General features: G+C 46.0%; 1 protein-coding gene across 2 annotated transcripts in view; it reads left to right on the top strand.

Moving 5' to 3' along the window:
* AMOTL1 (angiomotin like 1) overlaps positions 1–14029 on the top strand; it is a 50255-nt gene that overhangs the window by 18983 nt on the left and 17243 nt on the right. For both annotated transcript variants that reach the window (XM_072326790.1, XM_072326791.1), the window contains 3 exons: positions 1468–1750; positions 8333–8477; positions 9558–9647. In XM_072326790.1, coding sequence (XP_072182891.1) covers positions 1468–1750; positions 8333–8477; positions 9558–9647 — 518 coding nt within the window. The remainder of the gene's footprint in view (positions 1–1467; positions 1751–8332; positions 8478–9557; positions 9648–14029) is intronic.

Below are 14029 nucleotides of genomic sequence, written 5' to 3'. Positions count from 1 at the left end.
ACTTTGAGATGCCACGTACACAGCAGTCATCATGCTTATTATGTATTTATATAGCACAAAACTCTGCCTGCAAAACACCCTTCATAGATCTGTGGGGGTAAATGCATCCATTTCTTAGATCTCCTTAGGGTACAGAGAAAAAGGCAGTGAGGGCTATGCAAGGCCAACAGCTTGTGGTTAAGCCAAAATACACCTCTTACAGAGTCCTTGATTGCTGGACTTCACGTTAAGCTAAAATATGCCTTGTAAGTCTTGAGGTAGAGAAGAGAAAATGGGGCTTAGACCGAGCCACTTTACAAGAAGTGATGTTGATTTTGGAGTCTGTGTTCTGACTTTAGTGTCTTGGCTGAGGAGCTCTGCATGCAGCTGCCTACCTTGGCCAGATCCCCAAGGTCAGAACTGGCCTGGCTGGGTGGGACTAGAGGGATGGGAGAAGCTTTGAGCTCCTCTCTGCCTGTAAAGAAGGTTTGCATTGCTTGTTGATCTTGCAGGAGTGAAAGGCAGGATGGAAGTTAAGGAATGACTTGCCCCCTCCTTAAAGGTATTGCCATATTGTTGGAGTTGCTCAGAATCAGGTTGGATTAGGCCCTGGGTGGCCTGGTCAGATGTCTAATTTAGTGGCAACACTGCCCAACTAGATGATCTTTGGGGTCCCTTCCAACACAATCCATTCCATGACTCTGGTCCTACCTGAGCACCAACCTCAGGATTACCCTCCCTGCCAAAACATTCTCCTGGGTTATCCTCCAGCCACTGCCAACTGGCTGTGGAGGATTAAAGAGCAATCTACCACCAGGAAGCACAGCCCATAAGCAGTTTGCAAGGGCTGTGACCAGCTCTTGTCCCTGGTATAAGGCTGGTGGGTGATGGATGCCATTTGTCGTGGAGTGACACAATGAGGTCTCGCCTGGCTTTCATTGCACGGGGTGATTGATCAGGGCTGTGCTTCCAGCAGCTCTGCAGCAGCCCTTCCTTTTGACGCTCACTAAAACTGTGCAGGGACACTGGTTCGCTCACATCACTTCCTTTCACCTCCAAATTTGGCTGCTCAGCCCCTTGGCTTGCTCCAGGCAGGGAGCGGTTTCTGAAGGGTGAGTAATGCATCCCTTGTGTTCCAGTCACAACCGTCAGCTTAAGCTGCTCCGTGGTGGGGTTTGTGGTGAGATGGGGGCAGGGAGAGGCTGGTGGAGGGCTGAAATATTAGCTGTGCACCTAAGTAAAAATGCTGCCTTTGACTCAATGCTCCCTTTATCCCTTTGCACCAGATGTATACATCAATGTCAAGAACAGGCGAGGAGACAATTCACCCGGTGCCTGCTGCAATTGTTGGTATTTAGGAATGACTAAATCACGACCGTACAGTTATAACCCTATTAATAAACCCTGCAGTAATTACATGGAAGCCCCTGCGTGCGTCTTGATGATGTGCTGCAGCTCTAACGCATCCCTGCCTGTGCTTTCCTGCAGCCGACAATGCCAGCCGCCCTTCCCACCACCGACAGCCCAGCAGCACAGCCCCATGTCCTCACAGGCCTCCTCTACTGCTGGACCTCTGCTTCCAGGCTCCTTGTCTCCGCTGCCAGCCCCCTCCACTGCCCAGCCACCTGTGCCACCGGGCCAGCAGCTGACACCCGACGCCTTCGCCATTGTGGAGCGGGCACAGCAGATGGTGGAGATGCTCTCCGAGGAGAACCACGTGTTGCGGCAGGAACTGGAGGGGTACTATGAGAAGGCAGACAAGCTGCAAAAGGTATGTGGAGGTGTGGGCATGGGGAATAATCATCTCGGTGCTCTTGCATTTGGGTTCCTCAAGAGGCTGTTCACAGTCCTGTCGTTTCAATGGGAACTTACCAGTGAGAGATGTGGAAAGTGTGGTAAATGTGGTAGTGTCCTGTAAGCATAATGCCATGCCCTGGTGACCACAGGCTTTTCTGCTTGTAGGGTGCAGCAAGGCAGCTCATCAGGCATCCTTTGTCTGGAGACTTTCCCCTTCCATCCTTCTCTGATTGCCTGGAGAAGCAATGAATACCCCATCCCTGGAAGTTTTGAAGGCCAGGTTGAATGGGGCCCTGATCTAGTGAGTGACAACCCTGCCCTTGGCAGGAATGTTGGCACTGGTTGACCTGTAAGGTCCCTTGCAACCCAAACTGTTTTTTTAGTGTCAGCTTTGCTGGAGCGTGCCTTGTGCAGGCAGGGTGTTCTGGGGCAGCCAAGTTGCACAGGCAGCAGAGATGTATACAAGAAGCATTTGAAGAGCATGGCCACAGCTATCCTGAGTGTTTCATACAATGAGCTAGCATGGCACTCCGCTCTCTATGAAAGCTTAACAGGCAGTGATAGGGTTGATGTGGTTGCAAGATTGGTGTGGTTGGACAACCAAAAAGACATGGCTTGGATAGTGTGATTATCAGAGAGGTCTTCAGTGATAGCTCTGGATTTCTAAAAGCTAGTCTTAGGTATGTTTGAATGTTTTGGTTCAAAAACAACTGTCACTTTATCTGGATGAATCTGGTAAATATTTGCTCAAAAGCCCATTTGTGAATAGCTCCCATACCCTGTTTTTTGTATGCACAGTGGGCATTTTCAGTGAAGAAATGTGATGTCTCATGCGCTGCCTGGATTGACAAGGAAAGACAAGTGAAAATTAGACAAAGCAGATGTTGCTTAAAAGTGGGATCTCACCAAAGTTGATCCAGAAGTTCTCCCAAGCCTGCTGGCTTTGGGTCCCAAAGGCCCAGACCAGATGAATTATTTACGTAAACTGGAAAGACCATGCTGCTTTGACAGGGATGTCTGGGAAATTTCTAAAGCACACTGAAGGTAACTTCCTGTCACAAGTATCTAGTAAACCAACTAGGAAGACTGCCCTCTGAGATCTGTTGCTTGGGAATAGGGAAAGCCCTTTGGGAGGTGTGATAGTAGGTTAGTTCTCTTGGCCACAATGATCATGAATTAGTTAGTTGAGTACAAACTCTTTGGTGTAATGAAAAATAACGGTCCCCGGGGTTGTCACTCTGGATTTTAAGACGTTAAACTTCTTGGCGAACTCATATGCATCTGCTCTGGAGAGTATAGGGGTCCATAAGAGCAGATCAGTTTTGGAGAATCACCTCTTAAAAGCCCAGGTGCAGGCAGTCATCACCGTGCTACAAGTCAAGCAAGTGGGTCAGGTGAATGGCCCGGCTGAACAGGGAACTCCTCCTGGAAATTATTAAGAAAAAGAAAAAATATGATCTCTGGAAGCAGGATCTGGCTTCATGGGGAGACTATAGAGCTGTAGTTCGCATCTGCAAGGAGAAAACAAGAAAAACCAAAGTTCAGTTTGGATTGATATTGGCCAGTATGGCATCGGACAACAAAAGTGTGTCAATTGCACAGGAAAAACTAAGAAAAACATTGGACTTGTACTTTATGGGCACCTAACAAATGAGAATGAGGAAAAAGCAGAGGCATTTCATGCCTTTTTTTTCACCTCAGTAGATCTTGAGTTGCCCAGTCCTCTGAGTTAGAGGGTCATGACTGAGGGGAGCAGCGACTTTTCATGTATGGTCATGGAAATTTTCAGGGACCAGTTGTATCAGCTGATGGTTTGTAAATCCTTGGAGTTGTATGGCATTCATCCCAGAGTACAGAGAGAGTAAGCATATGTTATAACTGGATCCCTCTCAACTATGTACCAAAGGTCCTGAGAGTCCAGGAAGGTGCCTGCTGATTGGAAGCTAGCCATCTGTCTAGAAGAAAGGCATGAAAGAAGACCCAGGAAACTACAGACCTGTTAGTGCAACCTCAATACCTGGAAGAGCCATGGAGGAGGTTATCCTGGATGCTACTGAAAGGCACAGAACAATGCTATTGTCAACATGGGTTCATGTTGGCAAAGTCCTTATTTAATAATTCGATCTCCTTCTATGGTAAGATAAGCTTGGTGAATTAAGAGAAGGCAGTGGTAATCTTTCTGGACCTTTGATATTGTCCCTCATAGCAGAATATCCTTCTGCTCAGATTGTCCAACTGTGAGATGAACAGGTACACCCTACGCTGAGAAGGGAACTGGCTGGAGGGCAGAGCTCAAAGGGTGTGAGTGAATGGGGCTGGTCACTCGTGAGGGAGGTCAAACACTGGGACTTGCTTCCTAGTGAGGTGGTTGATGCCCCATAATTGTTGGTGTTCAAAAGGCATTTGGGTAATGCTCTCAATACGCTTCTGGTTAGCCCTGGAGTGGTCAGGCAGTTGGGCTAGATGAGCTTTGTAGGTCTCTTCCAACTGAACTATTCTAATTCCCATTCTAATTTAGGATCCTGTGCAACTCTCTCATTTATGACTTCCCACCACTTACACACAAACAACATCAGGCTTCTAGTTTTCTCTCTCTGAATTTAGGACTTCCATTTTTCTGTGCTGTGTTATATCAGAGATACATTTCTATAGGAGAGCCAGCACTGAGAGACCACATCTCAAGACTCAGCTTTGGGAGAATCTTTGACTAGAAAGTCTAGAAAGGTTTGAAAAGAGGAATGTTGTTTCATAGCTGCTGCTAACTTTGCAGCCTCCTCTGTGCTGTATGCACAGAATTTCCTAAACTTAGTCAAAACAACATTTTTGCAGCAGCGTTACTTGTGAGTTTGGTTGTAAAGGCTTCCCTGCGGCCTTTGTGGGCAAAAGTAAATATTCCAGTTATTAATTTCACAAAAGCTGCGTTGTTCGGTGGAAGCCATGTATGATGCCCTAAAAATATTCAGCTTTCCTTTCACAGTCCTAGAAACGGCTCACTCTTTATTTTGGATGCTCTGCGAGTTGATTGCATCAGACACCAACAGAAAGGTATTCAAGCATGAGGCTGAAGTCTCACTTTGGTCAACAGAGTGTGGACTCGAATCCCATTGACTTCGGGGGAATGTAAGCAGTCTCTTAAAGGAAAACACATGCTCAAGTGCATTCTTTCTTCAGGAAAATTTCCTGAACCCAAACCTTCACACACATTATGCTTTCTGTGTTGGTTTTTTTTCTCTGTTTGAGCACATGGCCAGGGCAGCTCCTCCTGTGTTCCCACAGCTGAACACCACATCTGAAAAACCAAGGCAGTTAAATTCTGTGTGTTAGGTGTGGAAGCTCTTCTCTGTTGCTGAAAGTGGAAAGGTTACGAGAAGTATTCCTTTTTGGTCTGTGTGGACCAAAGTTATTCTAGGTAGGGCGACCCTCCCTACACTCCCTGTTCTCTTAACAGAATTAGGAGAAGAAATCAGAGAGAGAAAATCAGCTTGACGCAGAGCTCCCCGAGCGTTCGTATGAGCAGATCAACCTGGAGGGCTGTCAGATTCTAAGTCATGTCTGAACAGACGTTCTGCAGAGAGGCACAAGGCAGCGATTAATCCCTGTGCTGTTTGACGTGGTGTCTGGTTTTCTTATCAAAAAGAGCTGGAGGGGAAGGGCACGCATTATTTTTAGCTTTTTCAGTAAAGCAGAGCATTTCTTTTTCTGCTGCTTTTTGGGGGACAAACCTTGCCGAACATTAATTGCTGGGCTGGTGCTTTCCCACACTGTGTCTGGAGGTTGTTTGGGTAGGTCAGTTCTAGATGCTGCCTTAGCAGAAGAAAGGAAAGGAGGTCCCAGGGCTGCTGAGAAACGTCAGCATAACTTAAAACTGTTCTTCTGTCCTGTAATTTTGTTCATTGCTGACGGAGGTTCTTAATTTTCCTGCAGCAAGTCTTTGCTTCTGGGATGGAGGAGGCTTGCATGGTCACATCCTTTGGGAAAGATGGGTATCTCAGCAGAGATTGAGCAGAGCAGAGCCCCCTCATTAGCCAGCAGCGTGAAGCAGGGCTGTTGGGCTGCGGAAATCCCTGCTCTGTTGGAAAATCTGCTCTGCTGTGGTAGGAGCACTCTGGAGCAGGCATCTTCTGCTTCAGGTAGTAGCTGAGTGTGAGAAGGGAGGCGCAGAAGGAGTTGGGGCTCCCAGCTGAGCACGGTGTCCTTCTGAGATCATGTTGTTATGAATGCAGGGGCATGCCTTGAAAATTGATTGTGCTGAGCCAAACCTTCCTCCCAAGGGAGAGTTAGAGAAGCTTGTTTTGTGTAAATGGTCACAGAGAATGGTGCAAGGTAGCTTGAATGTAGATTGCCTCTAACTACTTACAGGAGTAAAGCTAGCAGAGGTCGCACTGATCCAAAAGAAAAGCCATAACAGGATCAAGTAGCTGCAACTTTGCTGTTATTTGAGTAACTAGTTGATATGCTCTGATTCTGCAAAATTCACACAAAACAGATTTTCTCATGCATGTTCGTGCTTGGATAAGCTTGTGTTGTTATGTGTGTGAGGAAAAATACACATAATGACACAGAAAAGGTACTAAAGGGGGCTCTTTATCAAGAGGTGTAGTGATAAGGTGAGGGCTAGTTTGGCTTTAAGCTAAAGGGAGTCAGTGAGACTTCTGAAGAAATGCTTTATTTAGAGGGTGGTGAGGCACTGGAACAGGTTGCCCAGAGAAGCTGTGGATACCCCATCCCTCAAAAGGGGCAGGTTGGATGGGACATTGGGCAACCTGGCCTAGTAGGATTTGTCCCTGTCCATGGCAGGAAGGGTGGAACTTTAAGGTCTTTAAGGTCCCTTCCAAACCAAATCAGTTTCTGGTTCCATGAAAAAGAGAACTCCTTGTCTGTTTTTGAACCACAGTCAGATTCAGGCTGAGTTTCAAATTAAGATTTTCTAGTGCATGATATTTTTAATACTGGTTTCTCGTTGATGGGGAATAAGTTCACTGCCGATCGTTCTGAGAGCAGGAAAGGATGAAAGGAGTCTTTGCATGTGCTTTACAGGTAGGTTTTACACAGCATTCCTATGAGTGTGCTGTCCCCATGGTGGAAACACGCTTGTTGTCTGGTCTTGTCCCAGCAGAGTGGCAAAAGGAGGGACCTGCTCTTCTGGGTTTGATCATCTGAAATGTAACAGGCTTTGAAAAACAAAAATGGAAAGTAAGAAAAATGGTTTGTAATTCACTTAAGAAAGAGTGTCACAGTGTGGGATGAAACCACTTCAGCCTCCTCATGGAGAATTGTTAGCTGAAATTAATGTGCCTATGGTTCTGATGCTATCACACATTCAGGAAAGCAGTTTGTGTGTGTGTGTGAAATACCTGCAAGCTGGTAAATCGCCACCTGTGTGAGATAGGTGATATGGTGTGTGCAAGGTCAGTGGCTAATCCAAAGGTGCTGGGGTCACAGAGTGGTGTCAGTGCTGGTGTCTTTGGCTTTGTATCTTCTCATCTGTTTCAGTTTTTATGCCTAGGAGAGCTGACATCAAAGAAGGGGATGGGGCATCCCCAACCTCCCTTAGGTGCAAGCTCTACAGGCTTTGCTCTGTGTATGAATCAGAAGTGCTTAGAGGCGTGGGTTCAGGCTGCTGCAGCCTGCCGTTAGGTTCCTGAGGGGTGACTGTGTTCCTGGTGCTGGAGTTTATATTCTGCTAGTGCTGCAGCTGGCAAATTAAAGCTAAAGCTTAATGAGCCCCGGAGAGGGATCTCCCTCCACATCAAGTGGAGATGGTCTTGCACTCTGGCTTCACAAAGCACCAATCCGTCCCACCCATGGCTGAAGAGGCTAAAAAAGCACCAGATTTAGAAAGGTATGTGGGAGGCTATATATATCTCTTGGTTTTCCAGCCCATGCACATTATCAGGCTTTTCTCCACAAACACAAGAGCAAGGCATGCGGGAGCATATTCCCACCTTCGTGTTAATCATGCCTTCAGTAGTGAGTTCAGCCAAGCTATAATACCTTACGTTATTTTAGCTGATTAAAAGAGCTGAATCCGTTTGACCGGAACAAAAGCCTTCCTGGAGCTGTTCTCCTGTCAGTCTTTTGGGTTTAGGTTTTACGATGCAAATTTCCCAGAAGTCGAGGAGATTGTGTTTAAAAGATTGAAAATCCAGAACAATTGTTTTGGTCTATTGTAGAGAGTTTCTTCTTTTGCAGAGCAGTCTTCAGTCGAGGAAATAAAGGATTGAACTACAGTAGTTCAAAGCTGAAATAAGGTCGTAGTCAAACCTACAACATTTCTGGCGGTGCGTCGGATTTCTCATTTCAGAGCCAGTGGTTGGTGTGACATTTGGCACAAGTCTCACACTTGTGCCCCATCAAAATGCTCTAGGACAGTGCCAGAACCAGGTCGGATGGGGCCCTGGGCAACCTGCGCTAATGGGTGGCAACCCTGCCCACAGTTGGAACTGGATGGTCTTTCTTTAAGGTCCTTTCCAACCCAAGCCATTCTATGATTCTGTGAATGCTGGAACGGGATGCTTTCCTGCTGGGCTTTCATGGGAGCTCTCTCTCCTTTCAGTTTGAAATAGAGATTCAGAGGATTTCAGAAGCTTATGAGGGCCTGGTCAAGACCACCACTAAAAGGGAGTCTCTGGACAAAGCGATGAGAAACAAACTGGAAGGAGAAATTAGGAGACTTCATGATTTCAACAGGGATCTCCGTGGTATGTTACATTTGTGTGTTTGCTTTTTCTCCACAGCTGACATTGTGCTTCACTTTCCACAAGCTGCAGAGTAGCGGGCTTTAGAGGAGTATTTTCACATGTTTTAGATAACCTTGGGAAATCAGGCCCTGCTTATTGGCATAAGACAGAACCGCTGTCACTCCGCTGGTTGTAGACAAACCTTCTGGCAAAATATGAAAGACAGCTTTGAATGATACCTTTGCATTTAGTACTTGCAATTGTCAGTGCCAAAGTCTCATCCAACCTTATTGAGCTGAACAACGAGTTCCAGTGTAGACCAACACTGTGCAACACATAAATCTCAGAGTTCAGCATCTTTGCAAACAAGCAGTGGATGTCAAAGGGTATCTCTCTTTAGTACTGAAAACAAATGAAATTGAGAGCATATCCTTTCAAGAATGAAAATGGAGGAGTAACTGTTACCTGTCCATCTACCTGATGGGTTACATGGATTACATGGTTACATGGATACCTCTTCATGCAATGTGATGCTTTCTGTCAGACTCCTACAAGGAGTCTGGCTGATCTGTTTTGTGGAGATGTGTGCTGAAAGGCAGCTGGCAGTGGGACAGGGAAGTCACATCCTTCTTCTAGCTGCCCTTCCAATGGGAAGTCAATCCCTGGCTGCAGAATCCCTGTCATGGGAAAGGAGCAGGATCCCAAGGATTGGTGTCACCAAGGTGACTGCTTTCCCCCAGAGCATCTGGCAGCACCGCATTCCACCACAGAAAGGTACCATCTCCCTGCAAAGCTGGGTGAAGTCAGATGGCAAGTATATTGCACGTTTTGGATAGCGAGAGAAAGGAACTGCTTGGACATATTAACTGAAGATGGTGGAGCCTTCCCCCTCTCCACCCCCAGCTTCTGTAAGTCTGAACAACACAGCTTCATGGAAGAGGTCAAAGGTCTCATCTTTTATGTATGTGTCAGTCTCCATTTAAACACTCTCCTTCAGAGAGTCTATTTATACTGTGCTGCTGGCACGCATCTTATTTTCTTGGTTGGCCTACAATTTTATATACATATATTTATACTCAAATTATTTCCTGTTTTTTGCAGAACGACTGGAGACAGCCAACAGGCAGCTCGCCAGCAGAGACTTCGATGGGCATGAGGATAAGTCAACAGAGGGCCTTTATGTCACTCAGAGTGAGTTCTGTGTTAATCAGTTTTCAAGCTGCATATGTGTACACACTCATGTATGTACTGAAGTGAAGGTGAATGCTTTGCTATTCATTGTTGTTGTCCTAATGGCTTGGTTCTACTCAGGTAATTAATCACATACTCTTATTTAAGCTGCAGAATAGGTTGCTTAGAGTGTTGGCTTTTTTCCTATCTGAGCTCTGGAATCATGCAGTGGGAGTTAATGGTATCACAACATAGCTTATTTTTGATAAATATTAATCTGAAATTGCTGAGTGTTGCTTGCAGGAATCATCTTTCAAAGTACATAATTTTTAGAGATGCCAAATTCTTCTCTTGGCTGGGAAAAGCCCAGAGCAACCTCTTTTGACTTCTCAGTGCCGTGGGTTGATTAGCAGGTGGAAAAGCAGAGCTGGGCCTTCATTTTCTCAATGGACTGCTGAAACAAAGATTTCATGGTTTCTGCTGCCCCTTCTCATCAGATTTTAGGCTTCCTTAATGACTGAGCGCAGTGCTGCTGCATGGCACACCGTGTGCTGATGGCTCTATGTGACCAAGCAAACCAAAACATGAGCAGTTGGATGCTGTCTGTCACACATCACTTATGTATCCTGAGCACCTCTAGTATGCATTCAGAAGGACTTGGCTTAACCAAGCTGTGCAGTACCTTGTGGGCTTAAATCCTATTAAAGCAAAACCCTGTGTACAGCTCATCCTTCTGTTACATTTATTGCACCAAGAGCTTTCTTGGAAGATGAGCAGCAACTGCAGATTGTTAGCTAAGAGCCGGACATCTTCTCTGACTGTGAGTTATTAACAGTACTCAGCGTGCCTTGCTGCTTGCCCAAGTGCAGGTGAGCCTCCTCCTAGCTCCCACCTTTGCCAATGACACTAGCACAGCAACACTGCTGATAGTTTGGTGCGTGTGTGCACCAACAGAAGAGAATCTAGTTACCTTATGACTGTGTTAGCTTTGCTATGTTAGCAGATGCTGCCCGAGTGTGTAGATACTGCAGTGCATCTAAGTGGTTGATCTGTTAAGAAAATAGCACTGCTATGTCAGTCTTGTCTTCTTTGGAGTTCAAACAGGGTATGTTGCACAGAGCAAATTGCAGACTGAGATCTGCTGTGTTCATATAGAGATAGCCTGACAGTATTTATGTGTGATGGAAACAGCAAAGGGAGTTAAATCCCCAGAAAGCACTGAATTGAGCTGTTTTCCAGCACATAAACACTCTCTGTGCTTCTTATGTTAAATATCGAGCAATAAAACTTTGCACTCGGCGTATTGCTGCCATCAATCCAAAGCTTATGAGCAAATATAGCTTTTTGGATCCCATCACGTAAGACAGGCTGGATGCTTGGAGTTCTCCTGTCTAGGCCAGAGACTTAAATGTTACCAGTGTGATGCAGAGTGCTTCCAAGAATAGAAAAGAGGGCACATGTAAAGCAGGTTCCTCTTCAGTCATGTTCTCTGGGCTGCTATGGCACACAGCGATGAGCTCGATAGCAGGGTATCAGCCTCAAACATTCCTCTGAGGGCTCAGAAGGTTTATGGAAAACAACTTGAAAACATGACCCTTAACATCCCCAAACCGAAAGCTGCATAGAAAGACTCCAACATTAGCACCTTCCTAAATGTTGCCGTTTTTAAGCCAGACTTGTGCTTGTTTTGTTTTTTTAACCACAGAATTAATATTGCGGGAGAACTCTGCTAAGGGGAAAAACATTCTGAAAGATGCCTTGCAGGCCCCATTTCTCAGTTCTTTGTAGCATTCTCTGTTAGCAGTGCAGCACTGCAGCACAGTCATGCACTCTGAGATGGGGACAGAAGGTGACAACAGCTCCTATTCTTTGTCATAAGCCAGGCTGCATGCCTCAAAGAATTAAGTGCTCAGCATTTGTGTGGAATGAAAAATGCTACTGTTGTTTGGGGCACAGTAGAGAACTCATAACCTGTTAGTTTCATGGTAATTATGTTTGTTTTTTCGGTTAAAAGGGTTCATGTAAGGAAAGAAATGAAGCGGTGACTGATGAAGGTATCTGGGACCATACAGGCATCAGAAGAGCTATAGGCAGAAGGAGACAGATGCTGCAAATAGGGAGAGACTGAGGATGGTTTCAAAGGCACAGGACAAAGAGAAAGCTTAGGACGTGCGTATCACAGGAAGAATTTGTTTTGGTGGAGTCTGAGAATATTGTGTATATTTCAGGGATTGCTGGATGTAGAGCCACTCTGTCAGAGCAGGGGTTCCTCCAAGGGACTATTTTCTCAGGTGTCTGAGGCAGATTGGAGTCTGCATCCATCTGAGTTTACTCTGCATGGCTCTGGGCCCATTAGTGGGGATGTGCAGTTTTCTTAGTGTTGTAGTAAAGCCTTGTGCTTCCTTTGCGGCAGTGTGCTGTGGATGTGCCGTGCACATATCTCCAGCCCAAAAATCCCAGACGAAGAAATATTCCCTTCAAATGAACCTAGCCAAAGAAAACGCTCAGTAGATGTTTTTCAGAGTGGTGTTTTAGGCAGACTGAGAGCCCTTCGGTGGTGCATAATCAGTGCAAGTTCCGGGAGTGAAAGAAAAGGAGGCCCTTGCTCTGTTGTTTCACAGCCCTGAGGGGCACACCTGGGAGATGGGAAAGCTGCTGCCCTTCTGCCCTCAGAGCAAGGGTAGGAAAGGGTAAGGAAAGCCACCGTACACTGATGGTGATGCAGTGACTTTCTCTGATAATGGAGGACAGAGCTTAAACTGTTATGTATCTCTTAGGTCGGTTTACTTACCACAAGTAACCACATACTGAATCACTTGTTAAGTACATGAAAATTCATCCTGATTATTAATTCCAGAAGAAAAAATCCGTGTTAATCACCATATGAGGAAACTAATCCAGGGGCTTCAACTCCCCAGAGCATCAACTCCTACAGCTTCTCAGCCTTTCCTCAATCTCTACATGGCCAAAAGTTGCAAGAGCTGCCAGGAACGTGACATTTATGAGCAAAACTGCAGGAGGAGTATCTTGTAGTGAGCTCCTCTGGCGTTTGTCCAGCATGCAGGGGTTAATGCAGCCTTGAGAAGCGTGTGGGGGACCTGCGCTGTCTGTCATTTTCTGCAGCACAGGAGCTCACATTGTATGAACGCAGCTGCATTCATGGTGTGCACACAACAGCCAGGGCTCAGTGTCCTCCACAGGGGTCTGCTCTTTGCAGAGGTGTTCGGGGTGAATGTACGGAGGCTTCATCCTCCCCATCCTGGATGCTGGATGGGCTCAAATGAGATGGTGACCCATTTGTGCTACTGCTTTTCAGAAATGTTCTTTTGAGAGTGAGCCTTCAGTTATTCCTCCCATTAAATACGTTGCCTGATAAACCTTGGGAGGCCATTCTTATCTTCTTTTTATTTTTGTTTCGTGTGGGATTGTTTTCAGTTTTCTCACTGGGACTTTACAGTGAGAACAGAAAGAAATGCTTGGCTTGGAGCAGGCTATCGCTACCAAACTGCAGAGGGACAGATGAACATTGGCTGTGTTGCTTCTCTGGACCTGGCAAACCTGGTCAAAGTCTGGACCTGACAACATGGTCCTGGTTAATGTGTGAAGAATCTACTAAAGCTATGAAAAACCTCCTTCTGTACAGCTGAACGTAGTGAATGGGACCTGTTTATTTATTCATTCTACATATTTTTGGGATGATCATGATAACCACTAATGTCTTTGGAATGGCCAAGAAGGTCCTGTCCTCATTTCAGATTTTGCCTGTCCTTCTGCTGGTCACTGCAGGTGAAGTCACAGGGCCACCAGAGCTGGCCAAGCCTTGGTGGAAGTGGGTGAGCAGAAGAGGCAGCTCTGGTGCCCCACATCCTGGTGAATCAGCCAGATCTAGGGGGACTGGCAACTGCTGCTGTCGGATAGGCCTATACTTGTGGATGTCAGGCAACGGAGCTCCTCCTCACACTTGCCATGCTGGGAGTTGCAGGGCTGATAGGAGGCTTAATAAACCTCACGCATTTTGCTTTATAAAGTCATGGTCGCTGGAGTGCCTTTGGAATTAACAGCTGCAAGCAAAGAGTGATCATCGAGAAATAGAAACCTGTGTACGAGAGATTGTTGGAAACACCTCAAGGAATGTGGTATGCGAGGGATTCCTGTTTTCAGCAAATCTCTTGAGGGCAAATTCTGTTCTCACTGCTGTCATTTGATACAATTTCTTCCGCCAGCAGCAGTCATTCCACAGGAACAAGGAGTGTCCTTAAAGGCTGTCAGTGTCACTGCTTTGCAGGATCACAGCAGGGAGAAAAACAGCTTGAGTCACATTGATAGGTTGCTAAATTAGGCAGATAAGTTGGTATTTAGGTATAATATAGTGCTTAGGTATGGGTAGCTTTGAGGGCACTCAT

The sequence above is a fragment of the Excalfactoria chinensis genome, chromosome 1, assembly GCF_039878825.1.
Source record: "Excalfactoria chinensis isolate bCotChi1 chromosome 1, bCotChi1.hap2, whole genome shotgun sequence".
In the NCBI taxonomy this organism is placed as follows: Eukaryota; Metazoa; Chordata; class Aves; order Galliformes; family Phasianidae; genus Excalfactoria; species Excalfactoria chinensis.
The sequence above is the reverse complement of the archived record's forward strand: the minus strand, read 5'-3'. Positions and strand labels throughout refer to the sequence as shown.